Source organism: Trematomus bernacchii, unplaced genomic scaffold, assembly GCF_902827165.1.
Source record: "Trematomus bernacchii unplaced genomic scaffold, fTreBer1.1, whole genome shotgun sequence".
In the NCBI taxonomy this organism is placed as follows: domain Eukaryota; kingdom Metazoa; phylum Chordata; class Actinopteri; order Perciformes; family Nototheniidae; genus Trematomus; species Trematomus bernacchii.
The window spans coordinates 12,647,326-12,672,893 of record NW_022988050.1 but is presented as its reverse complement, the minus strand read 5'-3'; the positions used below and the strand labels follow the sequence as shown (position 1 = coordinate 12,672,893).

At 39.4% G+C, this 25,568-nt stretch overlaps 2 protein-coding genes across 2 annotated transcripts in view; both read left to right on the top strand.

Annotated features, from left to right (window-relative positions):
* The first annotated feature begins 571 nt into the window (after positions 1 to 571).
* vps25 (vacuolar protein sorting 25 homolog) lies at positions 572 to 6,367 on the top strand. The gene is made up of 6 exons (XM_034120061.1): positions 572 to 693; positions 2,626 to 2,771; positions 3,625 to 3,678; positions 3,782 to 3,870; positions 5,117 to 5,192; positions 5,524 to 6,367. Exons 1-6 carry the CDS (start codon positions 647 to 649, stop codon positions 5,634 to 5,636), a joined length of 525 nt encoding a protein of 174 aa, XP_033975952.1. The 5' UTR covers positions 572 to 646; the 3' UTR covers positions 5,637 to 6,367.
* Positions 6,368 to 7,664: 1,297 nt separating this feature from the next.
* The window catches only part of wnk4a (WNK lysine deficient protein kinase 4a), a 48,295-nt gene continuing 30,391 nt past the window's right edge, over positions 7,665 to 25,568 (top strand). The window contains exons 1-2 of the mRNA XM_034119295.1: positions 7,665 to 7,865; positions 8,048 to 8,716. Coding sequence (XP_033975186.1) covers positions 8,081 to 8,716 — 636 coding nt within the window. The 5' untranslated portion in view covers positions 7,665 to 7,865; positions 8,048 to 8,080. The remainder of the gene's footprint in view (positions 7,866 to 8,047; positions 8,717 to 25,568) is intronic.

The window sequence follows — 25,568 nt, the reverse complement described above, 5'->3', positions numbered from 1 at the left end:
CTACAGCTTTGAATTCATTTCTGTCACAATGCTCATGAAAATGTAAACATGGGATTAATTCACATGGTGTCGGTTTGAAAAAAGTTAAATATTATATGACTAAAGCTTGAGTAAAGAAATATGAACAGCAATGTGCTTTAATTATCACAGTTAAACTTTAGACTGTTTTTGTTAGGCATGTTATATTATTTATTACCATAATAATAATAATAGAAAACTATAAATACAAGAAGTGTATGTATACATTAAGGCTGTTTAACAAATGTAAAAATGTGCACTACAATACTTGGGTAAATGCACGTATTACCATTCATTCTTTTATGTTTTATAGTTTATGTATTTAAGATTTAGATTTGATATATATATATATATATATTTGTGTAAAATGTTTCTATTAATTGTGTATGTTTTTATTTGTTATTCTTTTTTATATGTTATTAATTTGATATAAATCTGTCTTTAAATACATTTATGTATATATAATTATTTATTTATTCATATATATTCCTATATCTATATAATTTTGTTATAATTTATGTTTATTTCGTAAAGTGTAAAATCTGTGTAGCTAGTCGGAACCATTTGAGCGGTGGGACAGACTTCCGGAAGCTGTCAGCTGTGAGCAGTGAGCACCGCATCAACTGCAATGAGTTTTGAGTGGCCCTGGCAATATAACTTCCCACCGTTTTTTACGTGAGTCAATTCTTCTCAACCACATTTAAAACATGTATCAGCCCTACTTATTAACCGCCATTGTTTTTTTGTTAAATAATCGAAGTGTGTTGCTTTGCTAGCTACTATCATGGTAGCCGGAGCTACCTTGCTAAAACAAAACAGCTAGGGAAGTGGACCTGTTTTTCTTCTAGTGGCTCTCTAAAGTTTGTGAGCTCCACTCTTTGACTTTTTAGGTTTGACATTTTAAATATAATAAAAAATAAACATCTTATTGAGGAATGGTGGTGTGTGCGAGTTTAGAGAATGAGTTTAGCTCGTAGCTCCAGCTAACGTTAGCTGTTTGGTAGCCACCACTGCCTCAACTTCAGCTACCAGACTACACAGTGTATGCCACCAATGATAATGAATATAATACATACATGCTCACCAACTATTGAACAGTGTTATGTCCAATTTGGTTACCCGTCAGATTATGTGACCTGGTTTGTGATATAAGCTATAGAATACTTTTGCACATATAATTGTATTATTGGTCACACCCTTTATAGTAATAGCTGCTACCAAAACATTTTCACCCTATTTAAATTGGATCACAATCGTTGGTTGCTTTTATTTAATTTTGACAACTGAGTATTATACAGTAACAAAATGTTTTTAATGAACTTTACTCCAATTGGCAATAATGTGAAAGCACTTGTGAGTGACTGTTACAATCTTTTCTGCACTGCTTTAACATGACACCCTGTTGTTTTATAGTAGGGCAGAAAACAACATTAAATCAACACACAAACAGCCAACTTTTCAGATTTTGCAGCTAAAATAATGACCTCAACCTTCAGGTCAGAATATAATAGAAAATAAAAAATAATATAAATCTAATTCAGGGGATAAGTGGGAAGACGTTTTTTCTTCCCGACCAATAAAGGCCACTTTTAGGGATTTTTATCTCATTAGCTGATGATGTTACTGATATCCTCTCCCCCTAAATCTTACTTCCAAAGGGCTTCACAGAATTCAGAGAGGATGAAGAGAATGTTTGAATTTGAATGTAAATATGTGAAATCACACTTTTCTCTATGGAACTGAACGAGAAAGCATTCAGAGGCGTGTCATCATACGGAAACTTGGAATATTTATTGTATAAACAACCTCTAAATGAGAAGATATTTAAAAGGTCACAACCTTTGATACTAATAGTTTAGTATAGTACGCGTGTGTGTAGAGCAGCTGACAGTATTTGGTCATCACTTCCTTTTCCAGAAGTCGGTCCTCCAGGCTGACACAAAAATATCTAACTACTGTCTCAGGGTATCTCTCACTGTATCATCCTTCAGTCAATGTTGTCTTATCTGAATTGTAGCTGCTTGGTCGGGTTTTATCTTTCATAAATAGGGATGGGAGAATGATACGATTTATCATTAGTCACAAGTTTATCGCAGTGTCCTTTATTGTGAATGTCCTCACAGGTGACTTAAAATAGAATAAATACAGGACTTATAATGTTAGAAAGAGCAAACTCAGCCAAAGTTTCCATTTATTGTTTTTGTATTCAGGGGGACTTTATTTAAAATTGTTTGTTTTTCCCTTAAAAGGATGGGATCTAAAGAAACGTGCCCTTTTCTCTGATGCAATAACAATGTCTGTTTCTTCACAAAATCTTAAACATAGCACAACGGTCCAAATATTCACAAAATACACATATGCCTGGACATGCAGAAACCTTAAAAAAAGGAAGATATAGCAAATAACATGAACAAGCTGTAAAATGAAAGCATGACACTATTGATGAAAGCTTCCCTAATAGCTATAGCTTAAATCTACTTAATAAAATGGCGTAAGAAAAGTGAGCATTACACTGATGTGTGTGTGTGTGTTCTGTTTGCAGTGCCATTAGCTTGTTGTTTGTCCTTCAGTGTTGACGTCTCCTTGTCTTCCTCTCTTTGTGGACAGGCTACAGCCCAATGCTGACACCAGACAGAAGCAGCTGGCGGCATGGTGCTCCCTGGCTCTGTCCTACTGCCGCCATCACAAGCTCTACACCCTGGACGTCATGGAGGCCCAGGAGAGCCCCGTGTTCAACAACAAGAAGATAGAACGTATCCTTCAAGTCCAGTAAAAGCCACCATTTCACCACACGTAAAACATGTTCAAAACAGTTTCAAGTCCATATAGTCTCTCATGTTTGCTTATGTTTCATTTGGATTGCTAGTCAAAGGTTTACAAGCTGTAAAACGTAATTTTAACCACAGGATATTATTGTTGACGCATTCAATTAGGGTGGTTTTTAAAGAGGAAATATAATGCTCATTTTGAAGTTCATATTTGTATGTTGTGCCTCTACTGTGACATGTTTCAGTGCTTTAATGTTCAGAAAGCTCTTTATTCTTCTCATACTGCCTGTGCTGCAGCACCTCTTTTCACCCTCTGTCTGAAACCAGAGCCCAGTCTGCTCTGATTGGTTAGCTGGCCGGCTCTGTTGTGATTAGTGCTGAGAGATGTCCCGCCCCTTAGCCTGTCATTTACAATGTGCAAAAGCCTAAGTGTTACATGTTGATGAAACTATGTTACAAAAGTAAATAAAGGATAACCTTCAAGGCTTTTCAGGCAATAAGGCAATAGGACCCCTTTAAATGCTTTTTCTAGAATGCCCCTATTCTGAGATTTCTTACATTTATTTTGGTGACTTTAAGTTTCTTGTTTTCAACATTTAAACAGTATTTATATTATATATATATATATATATATATATTTTTTTTTTTTCTTTAACCAGAGACCGTAAAAGATAAAAGCAAATACAGTGACAATGAACCATATGAGCATAACAACTATATTTAGAAATATATTCCCATGTGAATGAGGCAGTGTTAGGACATTTATACGCTAAGAACAATTTGAATTTCAAACCTGTACATTTGTTACTTTTTGTCTTTGGCCTTAACTGATTTTCAGGAAAACTATCAATGGAAGCAATTCAAGTTGTGTTTGAGGAGTTGAGGAAAAAAGGTACAATTTGTTCGCACAGTGTTGAGATTAGGAGTACTTATCTCACTGCCGATCTGTGAATTCAACAGTAATACATTTGAATCATTTTGTCGTCTGAACTCAGGGAACCTGGAGTGGCTGGACAAAAACAAGTCTCGGTGTTTAGTCATGTGGAGACGACCGGAGGAATGGGGGAAATTAATATACCAGTGGGTGAGTCATCAAAACTGAAGACAGACTGTTCTGTCTGTGAAACTGTATATCTGTGGAACTGATGAAGGATAATGGGAAGAAGAAAATGTTCTCTAAAGCAATAAGAGGTAAATTGGAAAGGAGTGTCAGTTTTTGCTGTCAGAGCATGGAAACTGAAAAAGGACCAAATAAAGCACTCTCTCTAGTCAGTGTGTTGAGCCTTTGAAATGACTTGGCAGCTCTCTGCAGTAATCTGATTTCTTAAATGTCATATAAATGAGAGACTAAGTTTCCCGAAGAGGATTTTCTCCAGCTGATTTCTTGCCCATGTGTATGCATAACCAGAGTTTAAATTGGCTCTTTATATGCACTCAAGAAGAAGAATTCTTAGCCCAAATTCAACCGAAACTAACACACATTTGGTGCCTTAAGTCTAAATACATTTCCCCTACAGTATCTTTGAACGACTTTGAGTATTTTTGAAAACCTACAGTGTTCAAATGTCAACGAAATGACCTATCCTTTTTATAAATAAATAATATAATAAACCTTTTATAGGGGAATTTTAAAGACACTTTGAATTACAATCAGACTACTTTATTTTTCCTGGGGGAAATTGGGTTTCATTACAGTTTCTCCATTTTAAAACGATATCAAAAGAAAAAGAAAAAAATATATGTAATAAAAAAAGTTCAATACACACAATAAGTTTAAGTAAAAATGTGCAATAAAATGATAAACAAAAATAAATAAATTGTAATAAACATATTTGTAGGAAAAAGAGGTTGAAGTAAATATGTATAGAAAAATATGTATAAACACATAGGAAGTAAAGTAAATATGTGCACATTGTACTTCAATATATAACATGTAAATTACTACAAACAGTTGTGTATTAGTACTTGCAATTAATACTGAGTTACACAGCATAAGAGGCTGCTGATGTTGCAGTATGTCTTATACGTTTGTATTGAACACAGGCTTAGGAAGGCTATATAAATGGTGCGGGATGGATAAGTCAAATGATGGAATATCGCCTGTTTTGTGATATAAAGAAGTCACAACGGTAAGAAGTCCCAGCGGGTTGATTTACCAGGAGAAGCCCTAGTTTTCTTTATGTCTGATGAAAACTTCGAGTTTTTCTAAACATTATTCGCTTCACCTTATTAGAAGCTATATCTATGACCGTGTGCTCCAGATCTCATCCCTCTGAAACAACAACAACTTTTCATTTCAGCGATCCTCATTCTGTTGTTTAATGTTTTAGGTCTCCAAAAACGGGATGGTCAACTCTGTGTTTACACTTTATGAGTTGGCTAACGGTGATGACACGGAAGGCGAAGGTATGGTGCCATTTCTAATATTGACATGAAGCAGCATCAATACATTTTGTTCTAATTGATTTACATACTGTATTGAAATATAATGGCATAATGTGAAGTATGTATAATGAGACTTTGCAGAATTCTTTTAAGCATATCTGAAAAGTACAAATAAAAAAGGCTTTTGTTTCAGTTTTAGTGAGAAGTATGTGTTTACTCCACTCCTTTTTAATATGTTTTATATTTTTCATTATTTTTTAATTGCTTGACCTCTTTTTAATACTAGCCCTGAAATGTTAGTCACATTTTTCTCATTCTACCTCCTGATAATAACCGTGATGTGTTCCTCCAGAGTTCCACAGTTTAGAAGAGTGGATGCTGCTGCGCTCCTTGCAGGCGTTACAGACGGATGGCAAAGCAGAGATCATCACCATGGATGATGGGAAGGGTGTGAAATTCTTCTGAAACAGTGCTGGAATCACACACACACTTTGTCTGGGAGCCCTCATACTGTACCTCATAGGCAAATACAAGAATTAGCCATTGAGGGCCACACAAACTGCTCCTCAATGCTCAGAGGATGCTTTGTGCTGCAGTTGATGTTGCCTTTAGGTTTGTTCAAAGCCTTTTTCTTATTGAAAGACAACCAATGTTATATCTAAGTGTTTCGGGAGAAGAGCATTTAAGGTGACAACACTTTTAAAGAAGTCACAGGTAATATGTTTGCCATTTAAACTTGCAATGGGCCTTTTAAGGGACTAAATAATATCATGTCTGATACTCCTGGGGAAATTCTCTCCCCACAAGCTGTAACTTTACTCTCTTTAATGTAAATATGTCTAGTTTTACCCTGATTTCCCCCCTAATTTTCTGTATAATTGGATCTGGACGTTTTTTGATCTTCTGTTGTTCCTCCGTTCCAACGAGACGTCCCAAAGCTATCCCAGAATGCAACACCAGGGGGACTTTTTATTTAGAGAACACATGCTTCCAGAAGAGGAACACCATAGACTTGGACCACCACTCCTGGCTGACTGGGTGTAATAATAGTGGACTTTATGAACAGATTACTGTCATCCTCTTACTGTGCTGTTATAGCTACTGTGACACTCCTGTGCTACTCTCTCTCTGTCTATATTCAACTTTCTTTTTTTTCATATCCTGTAGGAAAATAAATTAGAAATTTGCTAAATGTGCTTCCTTTTTTGCTTCTTTAAGTGATCTGGGGGTCTTAGCTGTTGTGTGTAAACATGATGATTGATAATGTAAACAGTGACCCACAGTGTGCAGACGTGTTATGATCTACTCTCTGCCTGTGGCATGTGCTGTGCGTTTCCGCTTGTGGGGAGGGTACAGCTCCAAGGAATCCTGTGTGTTTCTGATAACAGTCAGTGTGTGTCTGTGCAGGTGGGGCACAGTGTGGCCTTGGCTGATAAAGGTGTCCTGTTGCAGCAGCGGTCTGTCTCCCCCTGCAGGTTAGGCTCACACTGCACTTTGTCCACATCCAACTGCATTTTATATTCAGTTTTTCCTAATTATTCAGCATAAAAAATCAACACATGACAACATGTGACATAATATAAGTTAAAAAAGTAAGGCATCATAATGAAATAAAGATAACATTATATGCACAACTCCATTTTAAATAGGATGCTACATTCAGTAAAGAAGCAGGAGATAAGATAAATGTAAAATAGTAAACGTGTAAAAAATAAAGTATTTTAAAATACCTGGAAGATAGGCAATGAAATCAAATGTATTTTCAGACAATTCCTCTAGAATATTAAGGATATGAGCATATTGTTTATTGTTTGTAATTTGGAGAAATGTAAAGGTCCTACAGTAAAATGTTATGTAAACGTAGACTAAAATGTTCAATGTCCCCGGTAAAATGAATCAATAGTCTGCTGAACTTTCTGGTTTTGGTTTTTTATAGTTTAATATCATCCATCTTAATTTCATAACCTGATTTGAGTGTCTTTGAGTAAGAATCTCAATGAGGACTCGCATTCCTAAAAATATATGTTTAGCTGTTCCATCAGTTTGACCAAATATCTATTTATAATCTTCCTTGGGCTATCTCTCTCATTCTGGTTAATCACGTGACGTCAGACTGAGTCTAGCCTGGAGTAAAATGACCGGTTGTATCGTAATTCAGAGAAACTGAAGCTGTGATCAGGGGCCAATTAGAAGAGGAGACATCCTGTTCTGTATAGTGTGAAGAGACCCTGTCAATACAAGGAAATGTAGTTAGTAGATCCTCTCAAAAGCACGGCCCTGCTTTTAACTTACATATGACCAACAATTAGATTTTATAAAGTGTCCCAAAGAGTTTATGGAAACCAACTACGCGTAAAATGAAAACCAAAACGTGCTGATTAAATGTTTGGGTTTTAACTACCTCTAGTTTGCAAACCTTTCTACTGTAATTACTCCCTGATGATAGTCTCATTAGCGCGTCAAAGCTGCGAGGGGCGGAGTCGGGAGCGCGCACTGGGAGCACACAGGACGCACGGCCCTCCGGAGCACTGTTGATATAGGCAGCTCCGTCCTTCCAGCGCAGGTTATGGCTGAGGACTTTGTGAAGAGAAGAGAAGAGGACAACTCGGATTATTTGATAGGAACTATGCGTTAATCTGCTTTTATGTGCGCAATTCTTACAAGCGAGTTGTTTTTACGCATCGGCAGCGATGAGTAAGTACATTTTTCATACTTCTTGTGTTTTTAAAGAGATATTCTAAATATATACAGGTAATATAGTAAACACAGGCATGTTTGATCTTGTATTGTTAGTAATTGTATAACCGGTGTTTGTCTTAAACCTCTGACATCATGGGAAAGTTAATGTAATGGCACTCTTTTGTCTCCACTTTTAGGCTCTAAATCCAGAAGGCGTTGAGTCTGCTACAATGTCACATGCACAGGTTGAGATCGCAGGACGCGGTTTCCCGGGCCTCTCTGTGGATATGACCGACGACTGCTTAACCCGGGTCCCATCCGTGCTGAGGACGCGCGCTTTGGGCGCACGGAGAAACTCTTACGGGCTGCAGAAAATTACCATGGACATTGATTCTCCTCTGTACAGCGGCGTGCTTTCCAAAGCCTTGTCCTGGTCAGCTGAGAATATCCCAACACTGCCCGAGTCCAGAGCGGAGGATGAGAAAACTGAAGAGTTCCCGCGGTCGCCTTCTCCTGTTTCCAGCCCGGGCACGAGCTCCAACACGCCCCCCAGCAGCCAGACGCCAGACGCCGGCTCTCTCACTGGAAACTGGGACCCCGAGCCGAGATCCAGGGTTCGGGACGCTGGCAGCTCGGAGTCTGAAAATGAAGTTCACAACAAACAGCTCAAGATCTCATTACAAATCGCGTTTGATGCTCAGTTGGAGCGGGATGAGAAAGAGGACGTGGAGACCAAAGCGGTGGCGACCTCACCCGATGGAAGATATCTCAAATTCAACATAGAGATTGGGAGGGGGTCTTTCAAGACGGTCTATAAAGGACTGGACACGGAGACAACAGTGGAGGTTGCATGGTGTGAGCTACAGGTAGGATGGCTTCTTTTATTTGTCACTGTAAGCTCTCAATTAATCTTTGAAGTTGCTCATTTGAATGGATATGTCTGCATTCAAAAGTTCATCAAGTTCATCATTGGCTGGGAGGGTTACAGGTATAAAGGCAATATAACATTATTGTATTTCCTTTGTGTACACTTCCACACCGAGGCTGCATTTAGTTACACTGGAGATGATAAGATAAGGAAAGATAATAACCTTTATTGGTTACAAGAGGGGAAATGCAGGTGTTGCAGCAGCTCCAAGACAGAAAGGGTACACATAAATATGAAGTAAAAATATAGAAGACGTTTTTAAACTATACATGAATGATCCAATTAAAAACACATTTAGGAGGTGACAAATTACGAGTTCACACTGCAGTATATCAAGCCACAGACCCATCTCAGGTTGGTATACAGGCTGATACTTTCCCTACTTGCCCTTCCCTTCCCCACTCAGCTCTAATCCCCTCCTCAGGTCACCGGAGTAGATGTGAAGCAGGTTATCTACTGATTATTACTCCCTCTTGACCTTGAGTTGGGCTGTGTCAGGCCCGTTCACGGTAACCCAGGTCATCCTGTCAGCAGTGAGCACCGACTGGCTGCACCACTCTGCCCGCCATGATCCCCTCTAATCTCTGTTTTCATTAACAACCAATGACACCAAGGCTGGCTCTCAGGACGGACACCTCAAGTGCCAAACTAAGAATTACCTAAGAGGCGATATATCATTTCAGTTCAGGTCTGACGATCTGCCAACAGTATTTGTGTGTGATAATACTTCCATTGGATTGTTTCCATATTGTTAGGCTGGACTATGAGATCTCAGAGATAATGTTACGTTTAGCATGTAAACATCACAAGTAAGAAAGACCAATTACATCACACTCTTTCTGTCTATCCTCTCACAGGAAAACATACAGAGGTATTTTTGTGTGTGTATGGCATACAGGACCAACCAGCCTCGGTAGCAGGTGCTATGTCTCTTGCTGGTTTGATAGCACAATAAAGGATTTAAAGATTTAACACCCTAACTTTTGCTGTTAAGTGTGACCTGCATTGGTATCATAACCCATGTGAGCCTCCTTAGAAGCAAAGTTGGGCCCTTTGAACGCTGTGCTACTGATATTGGACTGCATAGCCAGTGTCAATATCACTTTTACTCCGATTAGTCTAATCTTAAAGATATTCGTAGTTGTCCTTAGGCAGTGCTGCCCATGACAGAGAATCAACAAGGTAGTCTTTGTCCTGCATTTAGAGCTCTGCAGGAGGCCCACAGACACTCAGGGATTACACAGGGTGAAGTGAATCCGCCCCCAGGGCTCAGGCTCACACACCAGCAGGATGGGACTTCTGCTTCAAGAGCCCACCTGTCAGTTCAGACAACAGGTGTCTGTTTGGGGAAAGCAGAAAGAGAATCACTCCCAGGCTCTGAGAGACAGAGATGTCCTTATCTGCTCTGTGTTTTCTCCTTTACAGCCCCAAGTCAAACACAGGCAAGGGGCCAAGTAATCTCTAAACCACTTGCTTTTAACTTTTGTGGATAGAAAATTGTTTTGCAGGTATTTAGCTGGGGGCCATACTGGAAATAAGCATGCTATTTCATCTCTTGACTCTAGACATGAGCCCATTTAAGCTCCTTAATCACTCCTGATAAGCTTAAAGGTGGCCATTGTTGATATGGTTCCTGTTGTGATAAGTTAACCTCAAAGACACAAACTCAGCTGCGGTCGCATTTTTAAACTGAAATCAGCTCTCCATGCGCCTCGATTGCTTAAAATTAACACAAAGGCTGGCTGTTGGTGGCTAAACACAATCGCCTCCGTAATGTTGACGGAGCAGCAGCTGAAGGTGCGTCATTACAAGTCAGGTAGAAATTCCTTAAGCTATTTTAACTATGTGTTACTGAGCCAGAGCTGTAACCTGCAAAAAGGTAAAATCAGCTGTTCACTATGCAGGGGGGCTTTACATCTGTTTTACATGATTCACACTCATACAGATCATCACTTAAATAAGTCTAAATTTAAACAGAGATACTCTAAGGAAGTTACCTGTTTGCATTATATTGCCAGTGTTGTTACACTGAACACACGTTTGACAGGGCGGTGTCCACAGGAACGTTTTGTGTTTGCATTCAAAAAGTAAACAATGCATTTAAATTCTTCCATGACATTCAATAACAAAGCTCAGCCAGGACAATAAATAAGTCACGTCACTGCTTATAAAATCTGCAAACTTATATTTAGATTGTAACACAATAGAAAAATAATCATAGCTTCCTTAAGCTTATATTAGCATTGTTTGTATAGGTCCTCCTCAGGTCAACATTAACATGAGGGAAATTATGTATAATGTACACAAATAACATGTCTCGTGCCTGAAAATGACCAGTCTTGGGTTTAAACACTGCTCAAAATAGTGGGTTGTTACTCTTTACTATTATATTCTTGATTATTACTGGTATCCAGCCCAGACAATATATAGCAAGGGGACGTTTGGACGCTTTTGAAAGGGTAAAGTACATCAAACTAAAACAAAGTTGCCAGAACCGGACAGTACCGTGGCAACCACCTGTGATTCCCAATGTACAGTACACATGCGTTGCTTTAATACTAGTTTATTCTAAGTACGACTGTCATTTGCAACATGTACATCATGCTGTAATAAAGAAGGCCTGAAACTATAGCCATTAAGAACAGAAAGTCATGTTTACGATGTTTACTAAGGTAATAAATCAGGTGTCATTTTCTCATAGACTTCTATACAATCGGTATAAAACACCTTTCCCGGTATCGTTTTGTGGATGTATGCATTTATTTGTATGCAACTAACACATGGGCACACCCTTTCACTTTGCTAACAAATCTAGACATTTTGGATGACCTTGCTGTCCTTCCTTATCTAATCTACACATGCCCAGTGAATACAAACAGATCAGGGTGCGTACGGGTGCTGGAAATCCTTGAAAATGCTTGAAATTGTACGAGGTGTTTTCAAGGTTTGAAAAGTGCTTGAATTTTGGGAATGGTGCTTGAATTTGGGATAAAGTGCTTGAAATTGTAAATGCTTTACTTCGCTTTTTAGATTAAAAGAAAATAAAGAAGTCGGAGCGCGCTTAATTGCTTCGCTTTTACATAAAACAGCTCCGCTCCGGCCTTCCCGCGCAATGCGCGTGACCGGCAAGTGTTTTTGTTACGCGTGTGACCTGGGCATTCAAGATTCAAGGTTCAAGGTTCAAGGTTCTTTATTGTCAATCTGACATAGCTACAGAGTAATTATGCAGTTGAAAATCTTATGTCACAGGCTTCTCCAACAATGCAACATAATAACATAACATAATAACAATCATTCTGATGAGAGTGATAGATGACAGTATGCCAGGAGGTTGCCGTTTCAACGAGCGTTGGCTAGCAGAAGACAAATACAAGCCATGGCTAAGACGAGGGTCAAGCGAAGCCCAAGAGTAGCCTCCTGCAAAGTGTGCAACAATAACGATGCGAGAGTCTGCGCTGACGAGCCACACACCACACGAAAGGTACGCCAGAGTAGAGCATTTTAGATTAGGCTATCGTTGCATGTAAAATACATGACACTTTTCTCTGTGCGCGGCAAAACAAGCTCGCCAAAATGGCTTCACTAGTCTGGCAGTATTTTAAGTGTCCGAAAATGACAATAAAATAGCGGTATGCAACGTGTGTGTGAAGCAGAAATCCTGCAGCTCCACCCGCTGTGACGGACCGGTGAGCGGAGCAGAACACACACTAAGAGTTAGACCTAACACACTTAGCTATTTTATCTACCTCTGGAACAAGCTAAACTAGTTATAAATATATTTATTCTTCACTGTCGGGTCACTCATTACTGGATCAGTGAGCTGCAGGAGATACTGACGGGCTGTCAGGAGAGAGAGAGAGGGGGAGAGAGGAAAAGAGAACAATATCGGTATCGGCCGATACTGATTCCGGCGATCGGCTCCAAAATTGGCGATCGGAGCATCCCTAATAATTGTATATGATATGTTTTATAATGATTGATCATGAAAGTGTTCTCAAAGCTGGTAAAGGTGCAGCTAGTTTGAATGACTTTGTATACTGCAGGGTACTGTAGCTTGTGAATTTACTCCAGGTGGAACTAAAGTCTGATTTAACACTTGATTATATTTCACATCATTCATCCACATCTGTAAAGTAACTAAAGGTATTAAATACATGTAGTGGAGTCAAAGTACACCATTTACCTCTGACTTGTGTTTACTGCCAACCTAAAAGTACCTCAAAAATAGTAATCAATAATGTATTGAAAAGTTATTTGGCTGATTGTTTTATATTGGCTCAGCCAGGTTATATGGGATGCCCAGTCTACGTACAGATGGGTCACTCATTTTGAAATATTAAACTTAGTTTTCTTTTCTAACATTTTTAATTTTTCATCCTCATGTAGAATGCTATTATGAAACACACATTTGGTTGTTTATAGCATAAAGAACATCTGATTTAATGTGAGGTAGGGAAATAATCATTTGAGTATAAGTATGTGTATATAAATATGTAATTTACAACAGCTGTAAGATGCTTGAAAAGCTTGAAAATGCACCTTGAAAATGCTTGAAAAGTGCTTGAATTTGACGTTGGAAAAGGTGTAAGAACCCTGACAGATGTAAAGAAATCTGTTTAATCACAGGTTTACAGAACATACTGTAATCATGAGTCTGGGTCCAAATGTATTAAATGTATGTTCTGAGCTGAGTTCTATCTTCTCACAATGTGCTGCAACATTTTCTGACTCGTATGCCTTTATCGGTAACACTCATTTTTTACATTCTTTATCGTCCCAGTGATTTAAAAAAAATATACTTTCCTTTCTTTTAACTGTAGCTGTTTTTCTGTTGTGGTAAAAATAGATTCTAATAGTAATCAATTAGTTCCTTCACATACTAATTTCAACTCCGATAGAGCACATACAGATAAACAGTAACACAGTGAAACAAAATGGCTTCATCTAATATCAGGCTGATTGTATCACACATGTGACAGTTATTAAGAAACTGTTGGGAATAAATTACATCTTTAGATCTTTAAAGTCGATCTGCTCTAAACTCTTCGATGCGGAAGCTACCTAGCAACCCTCTCCCCATAGGCTCTCAGATGCCATATGGGCAACATAAACTAGGCTTTGATGGAAATGTAGAGGTCATAAAATATGGATGAGCCATTGTTTGGTCTGAACCTACTTCCAGTCATTTTAGATAAAGAGTATATAACGTGTACTTCCTACTGCATGTCATTCTTTATTGCTGCCTCATAACTGCATGAGATATAAGATATTGTATCACAACTACATGTACCACCGGTAGCCTCTTTCCAGCACAACCAATTTCTTTAGTAACTAATGAGAATGACTGCACTGAAGCACTGATCCCTTTTGATGAGCCCTCTTTAAAGAGCAATCGTTGCATAAGATCTGATCTTATTGAAGGGCAGCTCCAAAATAGTTTCTTCCAGCAGACACCCAGACACTTTTATACCCCCATGTTTCATTTGTAAACCTAAACCAACGCACTGTTTAACCATGCTCCATTTAAACAGTCTCACCATGCTCCATGCCTCTTGTATTTCCACCACTATCAGTGTCTATGTAGGCCATGCTTAATGCAAGATTACCCAGGAGCCAATTCTTTGGATGCATACATACAGAAAAAGAGTTTTTCTTTCTTTCTTTGAGAATATGTATGGCTAATGAGAGTCCTTTTTTTTGTGGTAACAATTTTCTGCAACACATAACATTTAGCGCGTTGTGTTGCTCATCATAATCAGTTGTTCATGGGTGTTCATGCACCTATTAGCCGTCATGTCGAGGGTTGAGGATATCACTGTCATGTCTGTCTGCTAAATATGAATCTACCAAACCAATAAAAGACAGCTAGCCTGGTGTTGCCTATTGATGCCAAAATGCAAAACTTTGACTTCTTTTATCATGTTTTAAAAGAGTTTTGTATAATTCACCAATATCTAGTTATCATTCAGCGTCAAACGTAAATAATGAAGAAATTCATTTCCTGTTTCATAGTTTCAGCTATGTATTCATTGAATTGATGGTTAAAAGTACAGTAATGTGTTCCAGTTTCCTTTAGTGTTTGCTGTGTAACTTAGATGAAACCTTGCGTTAAAAATCCCAGAGCATGGATTTTAATCTATACATTCACAATAGTTGTTGGTTTCATCTTGACTCTGCATGTTTGAAAGTGAACAGCGTAAAGAAAGCAGAGTTACCTAAGGACAAAATGTTTGTGCGAAAGATTTGCATCCCTCCTGCTGTACTAAGATTTGGAAACATTACGGTAGTGAAAGTGTGCTCGCTGTGAAAGAGCTGGAAGCTGCCCTGTTTTATGTTTCTGCTCAGAGTTTTAAAACTCCTATAATAGCACTGGATTAAATTAAAGCTGTAAAACCTTAATAATGTCTTGCTACTCTGGTCTGCGGTTTCGCATTCTGAGTAACGAGGTAAACAACAAAGCATAAGCATTTCTGTTGCCTCCCTCCTTTAGCTCGCCTGGGCCTTAAACTAGCCTGGCTGTGTAACCTTTATCTGAATGCAAGCTGGGGGCTCCTATCAGCTCCACTGTAGCCAACATCAACACTGTCTTCCCTTGCAGGGTGCAGTGAGATCCAGCTTATCAGGGCCTGCCAATGTTCTCTGAGGGGAAAGTGAAGGAGGCCTACATTTACTCATGGCAACGTGTCACTTTTGACGTGAGGCCTGTTTGTTTGTTTGCTGTAAATCTGTGCAGTGTGTCACCTATAAAACTGTTCTCATTTGGTGGTTGTGCTGCGAGATACAGCTTGTCTGTATCATACAGTCTTCACTCGGCACTAGAGCTAGATAACAGTGTCTTATTGGCAGCTGTTGATTGTATGTTAGTGACTTATTGAGGGTGGATACTGTAGGGACAAGCTGGGGCAGCATGGTGGCTTCCAGTTCTGGAGCCTGGGGCTGTTTGGTGTGTTTGTACGTTTCTGTTGGAAACAAAATCACGCATAAGTGTGAAGGTAAGCTCGAATGTGACATGACATCCATGCCGGAGGGGCTGCAGTGACCCTAACAGGATGAAAGGGTCGAGAAAACAGATTGTTGGATGGTACAAACTTGTCCAATGCTCTAAGAATGTAAGATAATTACACCTCACAGCTTAAAGTGTCAAATAACTAATGTTGCTCAAGGTCATTCCTTTAGTTTTGCTAACTTTTTACATTTGAGTTTATCAATGTACTAATTTCGTATAATGTGTTTTCCATTGATATGTAGCTTATTTGTATCACCTCTGCCAAACATGTTTTCAGTTGGGTTTGTTTGTTCAACAGAAGGATTTAAAAGCCATTTTCATGAGACTTGGAGGAACCCCTTAAATTTGGAGTGGATCCAAATCACGGGACAGTTACACAATTTACAATTGGCTTTTTGTATTAGCAATGTGTGAAAGGGCAGGGGAAATTAGTTTACTTTCATATCAAATGAACAAAATGTTACTTTGTCAAAGAGCCCTTAAAACAGATCAAAGTATCAAGAGAATTTAGATGTATTTCACATTTTATAAATGTATTACTGATCAGTTTACAAAATGTGACATATAGTAATTCAATAATACACTTATAATAGCTTCTTTCTTTTTTGATGAATCGTAAGCAAATCACCTCTAGATAAGCCAGATAATCAGGTTACCGAGACATTCAAACACTGCAATCTGAGTTTCTGTTTTTTTTTTCTATTATGATTAATGCCTTAACAAACAAACAAACAAACAAACGTCATAAAAGAGAATATGCAAAGATACTGTCCACTAAAATGATCATAAACGTAATATGTCACCTCTCATAATAATGAAAAAGGGAATTATTTTCATTTGGGAGCAGCACTAAGCTGCTCAACAAGTTATTCTGCCAGCCACACACTGGCAACACTTAGTGGAAATAAAACACTATAAACTGGTTCTACATCTGCCAGATGCAATGACTGAGCTATTGTACTTTACCGTACAGTACACCAGATTGCTGCTGGCATAGCGTTTGTTTCTGCTGAGTCACCGCTTTTATTGGGAACCCTCTGTTCTGTTGATCGATTCTCCGTGTGAGAGATTTCAGCAAGTGGCCTGTTTAAAGTTTTCCAGCTTCCAGTCATAGTATTCTTTAGTGAGCCATATATTATATAACCACTGGCTCTGCTTCATGTGGAGTGCTTGTTTTTGACACAAGTCTCATCCTTTGAAGATAACATCAATATCAATGCCAATGCTCAGAATTGGACACTATTGGACTTCATTCAGGGTTGACGATGAGTCTGCCACTAGCAAATGTTTTTTTCATTGTCCATTTCATATCTGCTTATTTGGCAGATTAATTGATTAAACAGTCTACAAATGGCTACAGAAAATAGTGACAAATGTTCATCATCCCAATGTTTCATATCCCAAGTTGGGCGACTAAAAGCTGAAAACCCAAACATTCATACATACAATATTCTATCTTAGAAATAAAGCAGAGAAAACACCAACTCCTTATATTTCAGTTTGTTGGTTACATTATGACCAACTGGTGACTCATCAATTTATTGATTTATCTATGTAGATTGAACACATGCTGACAATCAACACATTTCTCCTATCATTTTCAACTTTTGACAGTCCAATGTCCTACAAAGATTAGCATAAAAAAAACTGTTGAAAATACCTATTCTCTACACAGGGTTTATGGTATTGACAGTGTGTGACTGTACAGCCATTCCTTTGGAGGAAAACATGTGGTCACCATGCAGTGTGGGCTCTGGAGAGGCCCAAGTCCTGCCTCCTAAACACACCAAAGACCTCAAGTTTTAATAGAGCTAGCTGTTGGGGCTCTGAGGCTCTGAAGCCATAGTTGGTAAGGGGAAAAACCTCCTCCAAGGGGTCACCTCCGGTCATTTATGAACTGCCCATGTGTGTCGGAGCGTGCAGGACGGAGGTGTCGGGGGTGTAAATATGCTCTAAATTACCATGCGAGTCCTGGGATGAATCGGCCATTGGTGTACAGTAATGGCTCTGCCTGTTTGGGGTTCCGGCACGTTGCAATACCCATCAACAAACACTGTAATGTGTTTTCTCAGTCAACAGAAAACATGAATTTGTTTTACTCCCAGGCTTGAATTATGCAGTCTTAGCTCATATTTATCTTCTAGGTTACATTCATGCTCTGAAAATGTCCGTCGTTTTGACTCATTATTGGACAGAGTTGAGCAGCCAGTCAAGGATTCATAAATCTTTCACATTGTTGCCTTCCTGTGACAAGGGCACCGCTTGCATGCTGTCACTTCGTAAAGTATATCCGGTGCTGGTTGCCAGTGGCACTTGATATCACATCCTTGTTGGTCGGGTGTATCACTATGCGGCTGCAGCCGGAGCTAAAGTTGAGTACGAACAAACTAGTCAACAAAAAACAGTTTCATCATGATGTATTTCAGTTCAGTATTTCACTTTCTTTATGATGTACTTTCACAAAAACATCTATACAAAACACATATTTTTTCGATTATGAAGTGAATGAATGGAATGCTCAATTCTTCCTAGATATTTGGGATTTCAAGCAACTTTTATCAGCCTTATAAAAAGCAATACTAAAAAAGAAAATGAAGAGATGAAACCCCCTTCTCTGCCTCTGGCTGCTGTGCCGGAGTTCATAACAACCTCAAAAGGCTTTGCTGTAACTCTCTCCTGGTCATATTTCTGTCAAATAGTAGCTCCCCACAAAGCTTAGCATATATTGTCCTGCGTGCAGAGCCAGATGTTTGGAGCGTTCTGCATCATGAGAGGTCTAACAGGGACAGCTTTGGTGACGTCCAGACCCTTAGTACCAAACATTGGGGGAAAGATACAGTACATTTGAGTGGCATGAGGTTAGATCAGACGAGATTGAACTTTATTGAATCATTTCAGAGTTCGGGTTTTAAGACAATGAAAAGCAACCAACTGAAGAGATAAAAGAGTGTCTTATAGCAAACCCTTAATTAAATGTTTTTAAATATATAGCTAATGTCTTTATTATTGACAAGGACCTTACAGATAGTTTTAAAGCTATTTATAAGAACAAACATCCCCTTTCCTTTTATTCTACATCTATAAGTTAGGAAAAATAAACCTTAAAAAAGAAAGAAAGATAACCTCCAATTAAATTAGAATACTTCATCTTGATTAATGACTTACTTCTATAACTTTAGAGCCAAAGGCTTATTTTAATTTGTTAGTAATGGATACCATTTGTTATTCCTGAATTATTTCTAAATAGATAAAACATTTCACATCCTGGCAACCCAAACACTGTTTGTATTAATAGCTTATAACTTATATTGATCAATCCATTAGTTAAAAGTTACAAACCCTTAATTAATTGGTGCCAATATTCACAAAATAGTTTAGATTTTTAGACGTTCTCCTTCATTCTTGTAAAAATAATGACTAGTTAAACTTTTTGGGCTAAAAAGCTAAAAAACCTAGAATACAAAATGGTTTGGAAACCATTAGCCTCAATCTATTTGTATTGTGCTTCTCCTGTTGTGTGACACCCAAGTAAACTTAAATGAACCATAAAAACATGTTTGAGCAAATGTTTCTGGCGCCAGCAGATCCGCCCAGGAGGGATACACCTTTCAAACTTGACAGATCTACATTGTCGCAAACATGCTGAGGCCTGCAGTCTGTAGTAACAGTATAGCTCAGACTATAATTATCGTAAACATTTGTAAAAGAATTACGCCTGGGGTCAATCTCATAATCTTATTTAGTTTGGGGTTTCCATCTGTCAATAATTAGATGATAATAAAGGTTATTGTGAAGCTGTTGGTACAAGTTTAATGTTCAGATCATAAAAAAGTATTAACATCCTTTTTAGCATACAATATTGCAGCTTTCACACCAGCGCTTTTCCCTTTCTAGCTCCTAGCTAGAGCTTTTCTGGTTCAGCTCCGGTTTCCCTTTTCAGCTCCCGCTCTGCTCACACCGCCCAGCTGCCGCTGCTGCATCATGACGTCACCGTTTACATCGCTGATTTTCTCCCCAACGGCGCTCACAACAACAACGGGGGGGGGGGGGGGGACTGCGTCGGGTCGATGATCGTGTTGCTTTTAATCATACGAAGCCAGATTAAATTAAATAACGACTTCTCCAACCTTATACTTTTCTCCAGAGTGCCGTGGTTCATTGTTTATTAATGTGTTTCAGCGGCATTTACCGACCGCTGCAGTGCTGGCTGCTCTTCCACGGGAGTGTATTCTCCCGTTAGCTCCGGGTTAGCTCACACGGCTCTAAAGTATTCACTGTCTGACTGTCACACAAGCAGCTGATACATATCCCCTGTTCCCCTTAAGTGAATGTGTGTCAGTCTGAATTGACGCTGTTTGGCATCACAACGCTGTCATGAAAGTTTCTCTGGTATAACATGGGTGATGTTAGCATAGCAACCGAAGCTAAACTGACTACTTGCTAAGCCGTTTTCTACAGGCACATTTTACCGGCGTATTTTTCATTATGATTCTACTTGTGATAGTCGGACATGACAACCTGGGTCGACTGAAGAGTCTCGTCATGCCTGCCTACAAGCAGTAGCGCTGAGCAAAGTGACTAGAAGGCAACCACACACTTATAAAAAAAACACACTTTATAAAGTCAGGCAACACTAACCAGGCTTCGTGTGATTCTGTTTATTTGTACCTTACTTTGACCATCCGTTCGCTGTTATTGATCATTGTGGAGAGCAGGCAGACGTTTTGTTTGTTATTATAGCAGCTATCGGATGGAATCAATACATGGGCTGCACAGGTTCAGGGGAGGTGGGTTTAGTTTCCTGCACGCCTCGACGTAAGAGAGACGTAAGCGACGCCGCGTCATAGCTCCGAAGCTCTTGCCTCTAGACCGACAATTTTTTGGAGCTGGAAGTGAACCGCATTCCGGAGCTATGACGCGGCGCCGCTGCGGTGTGAACAGGAAAAACCGGCGCTTTTCCAGCTCCAGCTCCGAGCCGGAGCTGGAAAAGCGCCAGTGTGAAAGGGGCATATGAGGCTATTATAACCCCCAGAAAGACTCACTCCATGGAGGCCGACAACATCATAAAAGTCAAATAGAAGAAATAAATCATTTTCATGTTTTTAAAAGAATTACGTAAATCTTGTAAAATAACATATTTACAGTCAATTACTGTATTTATGATTTCAGTAGCAGACGGTAACTGGTCACAAAGGTTGTAAAGCACACCGATTATTTGTTGTGGCCGACCACTCAAATCAGTTTAATCCAGTTTAAGAGACCACCGATTCTTCTTGGACCTTTATAGCTGTCAGAGACGTCACTGTGACGAAACATGACAGGCTAAGAGCTAAATATATGTTGTTTATTTACGGAAGAGGCTCATGTGACACATTACTTGTTACTTGCTTCATTAAGTAAGCTTTTCACATCAGTAAGTAACTAGCAAACTACTCGGCCTGGTAAAGCTGCACAAATGTTCTCGTTTTTCCAATTTCCAGTGCTATGAATCGCCAATTCTTTGGTACCCTGTATCAAAGGTTGACACTTTGTTTAAACTTTAGTCATCAAAGAAAGCACGTGATCATATGTGTGCCTGAATGCATAACTGAGCCACACTCCTGCTATTTTGAGGACAGTCCTCATACAGTATGTTTCCTCCAGGCATCTTGTGATCTCTCCGTGGTTCCCTGGGTTTGCTAAAGAGGACAAATGGTTTGTTCCATTCATACTGTTCTCCTTAAATGCCATTACACTGAGAAACCCGCCTGTATACTCTATCCTGCAGCATTTCAAAGCTTCCTTCCCTTGCAGGGCTATTTGGTCAGAATAGAGCGCCAATGCCCTCTCTTCTCTGTTTTACTTTGACCCAAGGTCAGCTGAAAGTGTGACAGGTCAACTGGGTTTCAAACTGCATGCACACCACCCAAGTCACAAAGGGGGCATTGTTCAAGAATCACTGAGGAATTATTGTGTGTGATCAGGCTGAGTTATCCCCTAACATATTACATATTGATTTCAGCTTACAAATAAAGCATTTATCAGACATATACAAGCAACTGTAGAATAACTATTTTCCATTATCACAAGTTGCCATGTCAAAAGCGCATCAAAAGACAATGATACAGCACTTATATGTAATGGAAAGAGGTGGATCAGGGGGCGTGCAAGGAAAAGTTACCAGTTCCTGGAAATGTGCCATACAAATCTCGCTTGAAAGGCAAGAGGATTATATAAGAAAAGAGGTCTTAAAGGACGGTAGTGTAAGTGCAGAGCAGTTTAGGGAAGCATTTTAAGAGAGGTTTTACTGAGTTGTTAAAGGCAAACACCACACAGGTTAAGAGATGTCAAGAATAACAAAGTCAACACGAAGATATAAGATCTCCTGGTTCTCAAACAGAGGTGGTGCAATACTTTCTACAGCACCAAACAGGGAACAACCTCTTACTTGTAAAAATATATTCAAGCTTTGACCTATAAACTGACCTGGAAGATTCAATGGTTTTATTGTTGTATGCACAAAAACCTACAGAGTAAGTGTTGGCAATGAAAGTCTTAAGTCCCAGGCCCCGCCAACAATGCAGCACACTATACTTAGGACAGAAAATAAATAAGGAAATTAAATACTGCAGTTAAATATAGTCAAAGCCTTAACCAAGTGGATGATATATTGGCTGATTTTGGCTTATTAATACATATATAAGCAATAAGAAATAGCAGTTCAAACATGCCATGGTAGATTTTAGGTCATTTTTGTTTTCATTACATAGTTTGTCCGCCATACAACATCGAAAAGTAGATTTCTCAACTCTTAAATGTGCGGTACAAGTGTATTTTTAACACAATTAAAAAATAAACAAAGAAAGTATATGTGGATATATTGTTATGTGATATTTTAAAATCCCAAATATACATTTTGACCTCAAGACTCCAGTACGGGTCAGCTTTACCTCTATTCATATCTAGAAAGATAATCTAAATGAGATGGAAAACACTTTTTACTGATGAAATAAAAGGGATAGCTCTAAGGCAGGTGATTAGCCGGGCGCCACAAGTCAGGTCAGGTTGTCGGTGTGAGGGCAGCAGTCAGCAGCGTCCTGATGAGATTAATGGCTAACCTCCCTCTGCCCGCTCCGTTTACAGAACATTTTCTCTTGGAACCAGCACACTGCCACTTCAGTTCTCACCTGCAAACATCTAAATGCAGCACTGTACCGGTGTAGGTGACTACGTGCATGTTTACACAAAGCGTACGTTAGCCAAAATGGGTATGTCCGTGTTAGAGGCATGAGGTCAGACTGGTTTTTCCCTCCTTTTGACCTTAATCCCCATATTTTGGCGAGCTGGACGTCACCACCTCTGAGACAGTGCAGGTTCCCTCCTGCCTCTGTCATCAGAAGGTCTCTGTGAACCCTGCTCTTTATCTGCAGGGCTTCTTCCCTGTCAGCATCTGGAATTCAGGAGTGATGGCCTGCAAACAGCCCTCTCAAATATGTTAATGACAGGAAGAAGAGCAGAGGGAATACCTTTTAGTCTCTAAAAGGGTTCAAGCTGAGGTCAAGGTAGATGGGAAAGTATGCCAGATGATTTTCATTATGTCTGGAATACATTCAAAATTGTTCCGTGACATTTCATGATCAAAGTCTGCCTTGATCCCATGCTCCATATCTACTATTTATAGCTGCTTTCCCCAGGGCTGCCACTAATATTTATAATCAGTAATCATTACTGTGTTATTCAATTGACCAATTTATTGTCCAGCCCAAATGTCCTCATTTCCCCTTTATTAAGGGACATTTTCTTTTCATCTTATTGTCAACAAATACAACGGCCGCTAGAAAAAGTTAGACCCTACTTAAAGTGTGTTATAACCTTTTTCTTCTTTGCCATAGAGCTTCATTGTTTTTTGAGAAGTCTAACAGGGACAGCTTTGTATCCTCACATGTTCGGTCCTTATAACAAACATGGGCACTAGTTTTGAGTTTATCCCAAATTCGCGGTCCTGCTGTGGTACAGTATAAATACCTAAAGCATCGAACGTGTGTTAATCCACCGCTTAAAATAGTCCCCAACTAAAACCCAACACAAACAAATGTTCTCTTCTTTGAGTAATGTTTGCTAAAAACCGCAGTGCCCAACAGTTTATGGAAATGACTCAAATGACTCAAATGTAATATTTGTGACAAGATTTATGTCTTCAGTAGGTAGGCTACTAATGTGTATCTGTAAAATATAAAGAGACATACCAACACATAGTTTTGGTGTTTTCATGGGAAAATATACTATGATTAACATCAATTTCAATGCAGATCCAAGTATTCATGAAGACCTGCATTGAAACCCTCGCTTTAACCTTTAACACACATCCCTGCAGGCTATACTGTAAGTGGTATAAGTGGATCCATTTTTCACTTGCCCTAGTTTTCTCTCCGTATTTAGTCAAGTTTCCTACAGATCCCGCAGTCTGTCCACACTGACTGGAAGTTTTTCCAATCCTGGTCAGACTTAATGTATCTGTATCATTCCCATTATAAGCGGCAGTGCACACCGCCTGGTTTGGTGCGAATGTTGGCCGACATGTCGTGTTCATGTCCTGGTTGTCATAATAGGGCCGCTGACAGAGACTTCTTAATACCAGTGGCTCCTCTACCATCAACACAGCTTATGTAACTCCACTTATGTGGCACCCAGCCCAAATATTTCCAACCCCGGCCAGTGCAGACCCCCTAACTCAACACACACACCTCCCAGCAGCAGCTAAGAATAAAATATCCAGCTGGCCATATGAGAAAACTTTTACCAGAGGCACGTTCACACACCTATTAATCTAGACTGTTTTTGTGAATGTATTAGCTTCTCTATTCAAAATGGCGATGGTTTGTTTATGTGGCTACCCCCTGGATAGCTTTCTCAAAAGTTGCCCAATGTTTTGTGGCCTCATTTTTCCAGAGAGGAGAGGGGAAAGAGATTGTTGGGGACAGATAGATGCAATCAAATATCCGGTGGGAAAGTTAGATAGCTGTCAACAGAGGATTCCTTCTTTGGGAAATGCCACGGGGCTTGAGACTAAAAGATAAATCATAAAGTTAATTGAAAATGATCATATTAAAAATGAGAGTAATCTATGTAGACTGAGAAACTGGTGGCTGTCATGATGGGAACATCTCAGTCTTAGCTATTTATCACAGTGTAACTGTGTTTACTGCGAGGAGGCATTGTTACGGTGTGTTATCCTGAAATTAGCCTGCACCATTAACAATCGCACAACAGCATAACATGGCTCAAACTCAAGCTTTATTTCCATCTCTACTTAACTTTCCTCTACATTTCCCACATCTTTGACATTTGGTAGACAGGATTTTGATGAGTCTCATGAAATAATATACAGTTTGTTCCACCTCAAACATTTTTTGTTCAGAGTTGCCACAGCAGGACTGTTTTCTCTTCCAAGAGCTCCACTGAATTCGCCAAAACTCTTTGCGTCTAGTATTTTGCAATTATGCCGTCCAGGGCGTCAAGCTCTAGTAAGTCCTGCGGTTTTGGAAGTGTCAAAGTCTCCAAGTGTTTCGGCTGCATGCCACAGCTATAGCATGTCACACTGACTGTGTGCTGCACACAGCCGCTGCACAGGCGACCATCCACAGGAGACAGAGCTGCACAGGGGTCTGCTGTTATCTCACTTAAATACACAAATATCCAGATGCACATCAACCCGTAAACCCTCTGACTCACTCACCCTGGCTCACGCCACAGTCTGTGTCATGTCGCGTGTGTTTTTTCAAGATCTATAAGATGAATAAACCTC

What these genes read in the sequence shown, in the direction of transcription:
- vps25 (XM_034120061.1), top strand. Translation starts at nt 647, where the DNA reads ATGAGTTTTGAGTGGCCCTGGCAATATAACTTCCCACCGTTTTTTAC. An exon ending in TGAGGAGTTGAGGAAAAAAG is followed by an intron (nt 3,679 to 3,781) that starts GTACAATTTGTT and finishes GTCTGAACTCAG; the next exon opens with GGAACCTGGAGTGGCTGGAC. An exon ending in TGATGACACGGAAGGCGAAG is followed by an intron (nt 5,193 to 5,523) that starts GTATGGTGCCAT and finishes GTGTTCCTCCAG; the next exon opens with AGTTCCACAGTTTAGAAGAG.